General features: G+C 43.8%; 1 protein-coding gene across 3 annotated transcripts in view; it reads left to right on the top strand.

Moving 5' to 3' along the window:
* The window catches only part of Kalrn (kalirin, RhoGEF kinase), a 531,501-nt gene that overhangs the window by 459,185 nt on the left and 59,813 nt on the right, over window positions 1–12,503 (top strand). For all 3 annotated transcript variants that reach the window (XM_013019466.1, XM_013019470.1, XM_013019467.1), the window contains 3 exons: window positions 3,183–3,466; window positions 4,701–4,805; window positions 8,084–8,179. In XM_013019466.1, the coding sequence (XP_012874920.1) occupies window positions 3,183–3,466; window positions 4,701–4,805; window positions 8,084–8,179 (485 nt within the window). The remainder of the gene's footprint in view (window positions 1–3,182; window positions 3,467–4,700; window positions 4,806–8,083; window positions 8,180–12,503) is intronic.

Genomic DNA, 12,503 nt, shown 5'->3' with positions numbered 1-12,503 from the left:
TTTCCTATGCACAGCCCTCATGTAACCAGGATTCCAAGCTTCTTCACGGCACTCAGCTGTATACAGTTGCCAATTTGATTTACAAAATTATATAATTTCCCAGCAGAATCTCAACAGTTTATACTCCTCCAGTTTGTTATCGAAAATCTTACAAATCTTTTCTTTTTCTTCCCATTAATTTTTATTTCATTGCAAAGGATCTGTCATGGGCTCCTTAGTTTCTTTTTCAATTTCCCTGACTTTATGCTTTTGTTCTTGCTGGCTCTCCCTTTGGGAATGCCTTCCCTCCTTTTCTGTTCAGCTATATCTCTTTTCTTAAAGCTTTTCAGACCAGCCCTGCCCACTCTGAGCTGACCCTCCTCTGAACTCTGCTTACTTATCAGCCAGAGTCCTTACCAGTCTGTGGCTATTAATCACACAGGGATTTATGAAAGTTGGGTCTACATCTGTATGTCTTTAGAACACACTACCTAATAGGTGCTCTATGACATTGTTATTGGTTAGTAGTTCTTGTCTGGCATCTTGGTTTGTGTGCCTATGCCACTGTTTACTGTGCAACTTCTAGAATTCTTAAAACCTTAACTTCCTTAACACTATTAGGACCAAGAGCCACAACCATGAGCAACAAGAGAAGAAAGACATCTGACAGGGGCTTAATGAACTTCTTTCTGAATAACTCAAAGAGGTTTTTGTAAGCCAAAGTAGGCAGAGCCTAATTCTGGGTTCTGCAGAGTCTAATGGGTATTCAGATGTTTCAGATTTGAGAGAAATTTAATGAAGTTTGGCTTGGGTGCTATTCTCACATGCCCAGATCTGCTTCATGGCTTTCCAAGCACCCTTGTGCCACCAGAACAGTGTGTCTTCTCTGTACTTGTTTGCCTTCAGTGTTAGCTCTCGCCCCACAGTTAGAGAACTGAGCATGGGCACAGGAATGAAAGGCTTAAAAGGGTAGTTTATCACTCAAGTCCTGCTGACTGGTATATAGGTCTCCTCATCTTTGGAGCTGTATGTCCTTGGACAGATTTACTGGTTTCTCTAAGTCTGCAGTTTCCTCCCTGGCTACGACTCCTCTTGATGATGCTAAGGTTTGAACTCAGGCCTTGTGCTTGCTGGCTGGCACTCTACCACTTGAGCCACCCTCCAGCCTTGCTTTTTCTTAATCATTTTGGAGATGGAGTCTAGCAGACCTTTCTGCCTGGACTGGCCTTAAACCACAGCCTTCTAGATTTCAACCTTCTGAGTAGCTAATATGACAGGCATGAGCCACCAGCACTGAGCTGCAATTTCCCCTTCTAGAATAGGATAATAGACCTTCCTCATGGAGTCATAGTGAGAGTGAAATAAAATGGTTCATATAAAATGCTTAGGCTATTGCAAGCACATCACAACATTGAAAATAGACAATAAATGACATAACATCTTACAAACAATATGCTGATTTCTGCCATTTAAAAAACAAAACAAACTCTCTTGATCTCTAATCACTATCCCTTTAAAACAAAACAAGGGTTCTCCATCTCCTTCCTCTCTTCCATTCTCTGAAACTCTGTCTAATCAGGCCCAGCCTCCTCCATTCCACTACAGCTGCTTTTGTGCAAAGTCATCAGTGACTTCCATGTTGTTAAAGTTTAAGACTTTATTCTTGGGTCAACCCTCTTGACCTATCAAGCAGCATTTGACACAGCTGAACTCTCCTCCATAAAACACTTCCTATATGCAGCCTCCAGGACACACACTCATTACTTCTCCTCCTGCCTCTCTGGCTGCTCCCTTGCCCTCTCATCTCCCTTGGAGTCCTTGGATGTCTTCCTTTTCCCTCTTTATGTCCCTTGATGATGTTACCCAGCTTCACAGCTTCCAACACAATTGCTTCACTGCCAACCTTCCCGTCATCTCCAGCTCACCATCTTTCTCCTTTGAGCTCTAGACTTAATAATAATAAGTTACTATTCACCTCTCCACGCACGTCTAATAGGCATCTCAAAGATGTCTGAAACTGAACTCCTATCTTCTCTCTTCCATACTTACTCCTCCTTATCTCAGGAACCTCATCCAAGTAGTTATTCCGGGTAAAACCAAATCATCCTGGTTCTGCTTTGTTCACAGCCCATATACAACCTGTGAGAAAACTCTACTGACTCTGCTGTCAAAACACCCAGAATTTGATCTCTTAGCAGTTCCCAGTACTTCCCTCCTCCCAGCCACCAGCCTCCTTCACCTGGATTAGCATCATAGCCTCCTAGGCTATTTCTACTATCCTCAATTCGAAACCAGAATGTTCTTGTCAATTGTCAGGCAGATTGTTTCTCTCTGGCGCATCTTCCAGTGGGTTTTCTGTCCAGGTAAAAGCCGAAGGAAGAACGCTGGCCGCCCAGCTTCAGTCCCAACTGCTTCTTGAACTCTCTTCTCTTATTGCTGTTTGCCTTGCTCCACTGAAGCCACCCCTGTCATAATTCCAGTCCTGCCTTGGGACCTTTGTGTTTGCTTTTCTTTTCCCTTCCTGCTACACTGTCTGCAAGATGGGCATATGATTTCTTCTTCACCACCTTTCAGTTATGATCAAATATCAAGTTGAGACATTCCCTGATCTACTTAACTTTCACCATCCATCCCTACCGTCTTGCCCCACGTTATTTATTTATGTTTTCCTTCAGTCATGGGGCTTGAATTCAGGGCCTGGGCGCTGTCCCTGAGCTCTTCAGCTCAAGGCAAGCACTCTACCACTTGAGCCACAGCGCCACTTCCGTTTTTCTGGGGGTTAATTGGAGATGAGTCTCCTGGACTTTTGTGCCTGGGCTGGCTTTGAACCATGATCCTCAGATCTCAGCCTCCTTAGTAGCTAAGATTACAGGCGTGAGCCCCCGGTGCCTGGCTCCCACTTCATTTTTTTAGCTTAGCTCTTCTCACTTTGTGACACTTAACATTTTAGTTATGTTGCTGATATCCTAGTCTATTATACGTGTTTCCCATCAGAATATAAACTCTATGGAAGTTTATCCCCATAGCTCCTGGAATGCCACCTTATCTGTTAAAAGCTGATTGAGCATCAGCCATTACTATGTCTCTTGACCGGCATACTTGACCTACTTATTACCTGCGTCCTAACTTCCTGGGGTTGGAGCTGTCTGACTCCTCAACAATTGCCTCTGACATGGCTATATCTGACTGTTCTTCCTCCTCAGATGCATATTCTCATTCCTCCAATGAAAATGGAGGCAAATCGGAGTCCGTGGCCAACTTGCAGACTCAGTCCTCCCTGAACTCCATCCACAGTTCCCCGGGTCCCAAGCGCTCCACCAACACGCTTAAAAAGTGGCTGACAAGTCCTGTGCGTCGGCTCAACAGTGGGAAAGCAGATGGAAACATCAAAAAGCAGAAGAAAGTGCGCGATGGTCGGAAGAGCTTCGACCTGGGATCTCCCAAGCCTGGGGATGAGACCACCCCACAGGGAGACAGTGCTGATGAGGTACTTGCCACAGGCCAGGAGGGCACCCCCTTCCAGAGGAGACCCTTGACAGGCCTGTCACAGTCAGTCTCTAGGCTTCAGTAGCTTGTCATCTTGAGCCTCAGTGATTTGAGTTGTTTTTATTCTTGACATTTTGACTGGTTTGATTTGTGACCAATTCAGAAACTAACCAGCATCTAGAATATCCAGATAGAAACCCACTTTACCAAATTTGGAGATAGTGGCCTGACCTGAGAGGAGGCCACTACTAAAAACTATAGCAAAACCAACCAGACCTGGTTAGACTACCAATGAGAGAATGGAGACCATTTCACTCTGAAAACAGAAGCTTGAGCTGGGTTCAAGTGTCTAGAGCAGTGCCACATGTAGCTGGGTGCTAGTGCTTCAGGCCTGTATTCCTAACTTCCCAGGAATCTGAGATCTAAGGATTGTACTTTGAAGCCCAAGGTGGGAAAGTCCATGAGAGTCTTCTCTTCAATTAAGTAGCAAAAAGCAGGAAATAGAGGTATGGCTCAAGTAGTAGAGCACCAGCCTTGAGAAAAAAAAGCTCAGGGTTAGTGCCTAGGTTTGAGTTCAAACCCCAGTACTGGCACACACACAAAAAAAAGTGCTGCAGAGAGGACAGCTATGAAGAACAGACAGAGGTAACATTACGTAAGGACTCAGTTCAGTGAGGAACTTAATGGAGTATCTGGTAGTAAACTAGCTCACACCCACACTGCAAGGGCCTAGGCACTGACTATCTGATCTCACATCAGAGACCTAGTGTTAGCTGCCAGGTTAAGCAGGTGATCTTACAATGCTGAGATTCTAATCTCAATATATATAAGATATAGTTAGGTAGGAGGAATGAGATACTTCTTTTATCTACATAATTTACCTACACTAATTTCTGAAGCTGAGAATTATTTCCACAATCTCAATCTTTTTAGAACTTTATGCCACCAACCATTTCTCCTCCTGGGAGTAATGTAAGAGTCTGGTGTCTTTTCCATCGTGGTTTAACAGCCATTTGGAAAATTTCAAGTAATAACTACCCGTTCAGCTTTCTCTCTTTTTTATCAATGAGATAAATGTTTTGGTTTTCATTTTTAGAGAGTATTTGCCACCAATTTGTTCCCATTGTCCTTTGATAAACAGGTAGATCCATATTACAGAGAAAGAAACCAAAGTTGAAAAGATAGCATGTCTTTTACTATATGAAACAGTGACTAATGCCATTCTTTTGCTCTAGAAGAGCAAGAAAGGTTGGGGTGAAGACGAGCCAGATGAAGAATCACACACACCTCTCCCTCCACCAATGAAGATCTTTGACAACGACTCCACGCAGGATGAGATGGTAGGACCTCTGCTTTCTCAATGAAAAGAGCAATGTATAAAGCCTGCTATTTCATTTTTTTGTATGTGAGATGGGGGTCTGAGACTCCCTCACTCTCTTACCCCACGTTACTCCACAGTCATAGAATCTGTGTTTGGTAGGTCTTCTCCTTCCATTCTGGAGCTGAATTCTGGAGTTCTGGGCAGTGTAGGGACATGTGTGGAATTCTTAAAGTAAGAATCTGCCCACTTTAAAAATTAACTTGTCCTGTTGATAAAGGGAAATGGTTCTGTCTTAGGAAGCAGCAGATCTTAAAAGGAACTATGTCTCAAACAGACATTTGTGATGGTTCCAGGTAGCAATGGTTTTGTTCTACTGCACTGTAAAAACTGTGTTTTAGTTGTCTTTCCTCTTCTCAACTCTAAAATGTCATCACAGTGATTTCCAGTCAATCCCCATGCTGTCAAAACCTGGTGAATCACAGCATGTCACTGAGGTACCGCTAAAGAGGAAGTGTAACATGGAACAGAAGACACCTTGCAAAGCTCCCCAGTGCCTTGGTGACTGAAGGCTCATGTCTAGATGCCTTTCATCCCCTGGTGGTCACTGGGACGGCTCTCACACAGCTGCTCGGGTTGGATGGCACCGACCCAGTAGCCCTGACTCCAGCATGCTGACCTGGAGCCTGCAGCTGCTGATGTGGTGGTGTCCATCCCTTGCGTTCCTTACAGTCGTGCCCCATCCACTCGTTTTTCTTTCCTTCTTGCAGTGTGGGCAGAACTCTTATACTCTGGACATTGAAGATTTGGTTATACTTTGCATTTCGTCTCAGAGTTTCATTTTGTGGTGGTGACGGTGGCTTTCTCCACCATCCATTGGCCCCCCCCATGTGCCCACAAGCCTTGCAGTGGGGGCGCCTCCTCTCACCACAGGAAGGCAGGCAGTGAGCCGTCATAATGCCACCTCGATGCAAGTCAAAGGCTCTGTCTGTGGAAGACTCTGCGTTTCTGGTTTCATCTTATTATTTTAATTCTTTTCTGCTTTGCATTTGATTGTTATACCCACAGCTATTTTTCAAGGTCTCCTTCTGTGCAAGTTAAAGGGACACTCCAGGGGCAGGACAATGACTAAGATGTGGCAACTTCCTCCACCATGAAACTTAGCCACATGAAATACATGCTTGAGGCCTTTTCCTGAGGTGATGTTAGAGCCCTAGTCTTTTAGGTCCAGATCTCTACCTCTTGAGGTGGGGAGAAGAAAAGCAGTAGGAAGCATGGCACTATGCCCATCCTGGATTCCCAAAAGCAGAGATGCCCACAGTGTACCTTGATGGGAATGCAAACCAACCTGCTGAGTTCCCCGAGCCCTTCCCTGGTGAAACATCATGTCAACAGTGAGCACGCATGGGGGGGAGGTGGAAAACTCTCCTGTCTACTGTCTGCTGTGCCACACAGCCCTCTGCAGAGGGACCAGCTTGTCTAAGATAGGAAAGGTCATGAACCCTCTCCTGCTAGCTCCTTCTAATACAGCTTGTTTGGGGAAAAGTATTACTTTGGAGTAATTTTTAACTTTTTTTGCCAGCTAGAAATAGGATAGTGACAGCACTCTCTTTCCTCAGACCAGCTTGTTTGATTTCTATACACTTGTTTCAGAATATTTGGGGTTAGAATGAGCCTCAGAACATCTAGCAAATGGAGGTGGAGTTATTAAAACCATTTTATCACAATGTGAAACAAACTTGTTAAGCGTCCATCCGTTGTAATGTCGTGTGGTTATCTTAATTCTCTGTGTTTGCTACTAATCTTTGTTAATGTATATGGATATTTTACAACTATACTATGCATATAATATGTTCAATGCTTTATTACCATTTCCCAGAATCTTAGTGATTTTACATTTGTAACTCATTTTAATGGCTAGAGAATATTTTATTAGATGTTTTGTTGTTTGGCCTACCCCTTTGTGGGGCATCTTTGTAGACAGTTACCAGTTTTTGTTCCTCTGAATAATACTTCTGTGGATCATTGTGTACATACAACATTTATTCTTTTGATGTGCATCCTTGGAATGTGTTCCTAGGAATAACACTACTAGATCCCAGAGGATAACTTGGTTTTTCCATATTAGGATTTTTTTCCTTCATCCACCAGGAGGAAAAAGAGTATTGTTATCTCTTTCCTAATTGTGTTTACTTGATTTCCCCCCCCCCCGCCACCTTACACCTAAAAAAAAAAGTTTTTTATAGCAAAACCTTAAAAAAATCAGAGGCTTCCCTTTTGAAACTCTTCTCCTAACCTAAGGGAGAAAATTGAAGTTGGGGCAAGGCCAGGACGTTTGGCTTTTACTCCCACCGAATGGTTACACCTGTGCCCCAGCCTGGGCACACTGCTGCCCTCTGAGAACAGATTCTTTGGGGTCAAAGCACACAGGAGTGCTTTCAGGGTTAGCCATTCCCTCCCCCCACTTCTCAGGTAGGAGGAGGAAGGGGAAAATCAAATGAACAGAGAAACACTGTCCTCAGTGAGCAGGGATCCATCCCCAAGACATATGAACAAATCCTACTGGGGATTTGGGGAAGAGGGGACACAGAGAGGCCTGTCTGTACCTGAGCCTCCTTTTACCCTGAGCAGGATAGTCCTGGGTACTCCAGCACATGCTATACAGCTCCTGCCAAAGCCTTTTATTGCCTTCCAGAAACCTAACCATGGCTAGCTATGTTTTGTGGAGGGGTGTGTGCGTGTGTGTGCGTGTGTGTAAGACAGTGAGAGAGGGAGGAAATAAGGGGCTGTGGTCCTAGCTTTCTAGGCTCTAAGTGTTCTACCTACAGCCTTTTTGCTCAACACACAGCAAAGACCCGTATCTAAGGCTACAGCCTTAGGACTATTTCTCTTTGGCTGCACCTGTGGCTGGGTTTACTGATTCCTTCCACACCCTGGAATAGTAATGGGCATCCCATAATGACTGCAACCATGTTGGTCTACAGAGCAGTCAGTCACCAGCCTTCAGTCATTAGGTGTAGCCATGCCTATTGGCCTCCAGGGACTCAGCTCCTCCAGAGGTCTGCCTAAGGAGATCCTAGGCCCACCCATGCTTTGCTGATGCACAGAATTTCTGACAAGGGATCTGGCAGGCCTGTCCACCCCTCTTACCCTCCACCTTCCTCTGTTATCTCTTCCTTTTAAATACAAAGCTGTGCTTCCCTGGTCTGCCTTCTGCTTTGAACTTTCTGTTTTGCTTCCTCATTGCTGTTTCTCACTCCTTGCTAATCTGCTTTTCCTTTGCTGTCCAATGTCTTACAGTCCTCCTCTTTGCTAGCAGCCCGGCAGGCTACCACTGAAGTACCGACTGCTGCAGACCTTGTCAGTGCAATAGAAAAGTTGGTCAAAAACAAGCTGGTAAGTGGGGGTCCTGGAGACAGTGCTGTGTGTCTCACCTCCATACAGCTCTCAGGACTCTGCCAAGTTCTCATTTTCACCTATTCCTTCTATACAATTATTTCTAGTAATGATGGTTTCTAAAGAGTTGTGCCCCAAAGTCCTTTATGGCTTTGAGAATTGACATGAGGAATTAACAGCCCTCTTTGGAAGCTGTATTGTTGATTAAAAAGTGGAAAAAAAGTATCCGAGATAAACTAGCCTCAAAGTAAACCCAATCCACCAGTCTCCAGACAAGTGGCACTTGGCCAGTGACTTATGTGTGTCTGATTGCTCCAAAGCCAGTGCCCTGTGCTACTGACCAACATATGGGTTGGATCTTGGAAGCATTTGGTAATTTTTGGAGGGCAACTTCTAGCTGGCAAAGTCTTTAGACTGCTGACAGTCAAAAGGAATGTGCAAGAGACAACAATGCTTGATAAGAAATGTACTCATTACCTTGCTCATGTAACTGTAACCCCTCTGTACAGTAGTTTCACAATAAAAAAAGTTATTTTAAAAAAAAGTAATGGGCAAAAGCATGTGGGTACTTTGACAAAAGAAATCAAGGAGCACCAAATTTGTCTCCACCCCAGGAGGAAAAAGTAAACATAAGTCATCTACAACCACTCTACACTGTCTCATCAATGAATCACCTTACTGGAGGGGAGAGCAGTAAGTCTGAGCTGTCCCAGAATTTGAGCATGGTGCTGATATGAGAGCTCGTATCTAGACAGCTTATCTGGATAGAGTGGTCGCTCTAGTCCTATGTCTTTGTATCTAAGTGTATCCCTATAAGATGAAGCTTTTCAATTTTTTTCTTTTCTATCTCATACATGTCACAAGTTGAGAAGCACAGACATTTATCCTAATGAAAGCATTAGGATTCATTCTAATGTCTGTGCCTCTTCTACCATACTTCTGTGGGAAGTCTTGTTAACACGTTTCCATTTGAGTCCTTCTCCATTGGCTGGGGCTCATGTGGTAGAGCTGCTACTAAGCACAAGGCCTAAGTTCAAACCCCAGTACAGAGAGGGAGCAGGGGTGGGAGGGAGAAGCAGGGGAAAGAGAGAGAGAGAGTATAAAGCTCTCCTCCATTTGGCCCAGGAATTCTAGGCCCTCTCTAGGACAAGCTGCCTGTTAATTTAGATTCCAGTAACCCCTTTTTAGAAATCCCAGCCTATAGTGTAACACATATGCACTTGTTATTTACAGGCCCTTGCTTGTAATCCTAGCTACTCAGGAAGCTGAGTGAGATCTGAGGACTGTGGTTTGAAGCCAGAGCAGATAAGTCTATGATATTCTATATTCAATTAACAACAACAATAACAAAAAGCCATAAGTTGAGCTATGGCTCAAGTGATAGAGTGCCAACCTTGAGCAATAGAGCTAAGAAACAGCTCCCATGTCCAGAGTTCAAGCCCCAATACTGGCACCAAAAACCAAACTGATGGGTTTAGTAACTAGTGTCTTGAAAGCCATCCATTTTTCTGCCATCTCTCTCTGCCTTCCTAGCAGGGGGTTAAGTGCTCTTGTGGGTACTTAGAGTAACTTTACAAAGGATCATATTTAGCTTTCCTCCCTTTCAGTTTGCCACCCCATTTCTCTGGGACATGCTGCCTTTTATTTTTGCTTATCTAGTATACAATGGTCATTGGAGGCCCCTCTTAAATTTCATCTCCCGAAGGGCTTCCTGGCTAACCCAGGCCAAATCTCCTCTGAAAACCATGATTACGAAAGCAGTGTGCTGTCTGCGACAGCTCTTAGGTGTCCCTATTGTCATATGTATTATTAAATAAAAGCCCAGTACTGGGGTTCGAACTCAGGGCCTCACACTTCTTAATCTAGCACCCTGCCACTTGAGTTACACCTCTAACCCTGTTTTTCAGTTTTTAACATGGGATCTGCTTCCACTTGAGCCATGTTGCGGGGATCACAAACACATCCAGCTTCCCTCCATGGAGGTGGAGTCTCATAAACTTTTCTGCCTAAGTTGGCCTAGGAACTTGATACTCCCAACCTCAACCTCCCCTGTAGTTTGGAATGACAGGCATGTGCTACTTCATCCAGCTATGGATTGAGAAGGGGATCTCTTGAATTTTTCTGCTCAGTCTGGCCTCAAACTGCAATCCTCCTGCTTTCAGCATCCTGAGTAGTTAGGATTACAGGCATGAGCCACTAGCACCCGCCTTCTACAATATCTTAATGTTTTCACTTACAGTTATTATAGTTTCCTCCATTAGTAAGTATAGGAGCCTATTACACTTAATGGGTTGTTCGTGGACATTTGTTTACTGAAGTCCATATTTGTTTATATTTTGTTACCTTTCATCTACTACTATCGCTGACCTTTGTGCTGTTGAGAGTCTTTTTCACCCTGTGGTTTGTGTGATCAGTATGCCTAGCGTTAAATGTGTGAGTAAAGATGTTGAAACAACCTCTAAGAGTGAATTTCCCAGAGAAGAGGGTGTGGGTAGCAGCACTAGAGCCCAACAAGCTCTCAGTAAATGCGTACTGAAGGAATCTCCTTTCTTGGTGAGTTTACCATAATAAGGACTATAACTTCTCCCACCAATAATTACTTCTTGAGGACCTTATGTGAGCCCTGAATTATAGAGATTTCTTTGGCTTAATATATAAAACCAAGTTCATATTAAGAAAAGCATAAGGGAGCCGAGGTTTGGTTTCTTAGGATTTTCTTACCAAAATTTGATTCCTTTGCCTGTCTCTTCTTTCTTGTTCTTCCTATCCCACTGTGGGACAGCAATAAAGCAACAGTAAACTGGGACTATTTCAGCCATGTTTGAGAACACTAACTTGCATTTTTTACTTCTCTTATTTCTTATTCTTCATCAACTTTTCAGCTGAGAAGGAAAGAGCTAAATCCCATAAAAAGTTCTGAAATATTTATCTGACTGGGTACAATAGTGGAAGGTTTTCACATATCCATATCCTAGACTTGTTTAAGGGAAGTACAATGTACAGGTCAAGGGCAGTAATGGCTCCATTGTACTAAAGAAAGCTATTCAGACCATACCTGCCATGAGTTGTGTGTGAGTAATATATTTATTCTCCATGTGGTGTTCTAGAATGTTCTTGAAAGAACTGGAAGAGCCCCATAGAAGATAACCAATACCATGTGATCTTTGTCACTTGAGTGAAAGTTAAAGGGAAACATGAGAGCTATCTTCTGATAACTGAAGTACTGCAGTGGGAATATAAGACTGGTCTGACTCATGCTCCAGAGAGCAGAACCTAGACCTGTGAGTAGGGATTTCTCATAGTGTATTATAAGGAAGAACACAAGTCCTTTTATACAGAATCTGATTCCATTTTATGGGAGCAACCTATATGCTTGGAATTTTATCTGAATTCTTTCTGCGTTCTCTGTTGGTTCCTCATCAAATTCTACCCAGAGAGTCCATTTGGTCCTTGGGCTTCCTCCAAGGGACATGTGTTCACATGTGTCCCTAGTGTTGTCTAGTTATGTGCCCATTGTAGCACCAAGTACCTAGACCCTGAGTTCAAGCCCCAAGACTGGTTGAAAAAAATACAAAACCTGCTGGGTATAGTGGCTTATGCCTGTAATCCTAGCAATTCAGGAAGCAGATCTGAGGATCATGGTTCAAAACCAGCCTGGACAGGAAGTCCATGAGACTGTTATCTCTAATTAAGTTGCAAAAAGCTGGGAATAGAGCTGTTGCTCAAGTAACAGAGCAAAAAAGCCCAAAGAGAGCACCCAAGCCATGACTTTAAGCCCCCATCCCCACCCAGAAAAGAAGATGCTCTCGAAGAGATAACATACTTTTCCTTGTCTGTCTGTTAAGGTATTTGCTTAAACAATGGGCCAGAAATAAGGACTCCCTCTGATTTCCCCCATATGACTTGGTTTTGGTTGTTTCTGCTTTGTGTTTATTTTTTTATGTATGTATGTATGCATGCATGCATGCATGTATGTATGTATGTATGTTTCTTCTTTTGTTTGAGACAGGATCTCACTATGTATCCCAAGCTGACCTGAGCTCACCATTTTCTCCCTCAGCCTCTTGAATATTGGAATTGCATGTGTGCACCACCACACCTGTGTGAATTTTTTTTTTGGTCCGGTTGTGGGACCTGATCTTTGAGCCTGGGCGCTGTCCCTCAGCTCTCCAGCTCAAGACTAGCGCTCTACCACTTGAGCCACAGCGCCACTTCTGGCTTTTTTCTTTTTGCTTGGTGCTAAGGAATCGAACCCAGGGCCTCATGCATGCAAAGCAAGCGCTCTACCACTGAGCCACCTTCTCAGCCCCACTGTGTAAACTTT

Source organism: Dipodomys ordii, unplaced genomic scaffold (genome assembly GCF_000151885.1).
Source record: "Dipodomys ordii isolate 6190 unplaced genomic scaffold, Dord_2.0 Scaffold45, whole genome shotgun sequence".
Classification (NCBI taxonomy): domain Eukaryota; kingdom Metazoa; phylum Chordata; class Mammalia; order Rodentia; family Heteromyidae; genus Dipodomys; species Dipodomys ordii.
Note: the sequence above shows the minus strand (reverse complement) of the source record. Positions and strands in the feature narration are given on the sequence as shown.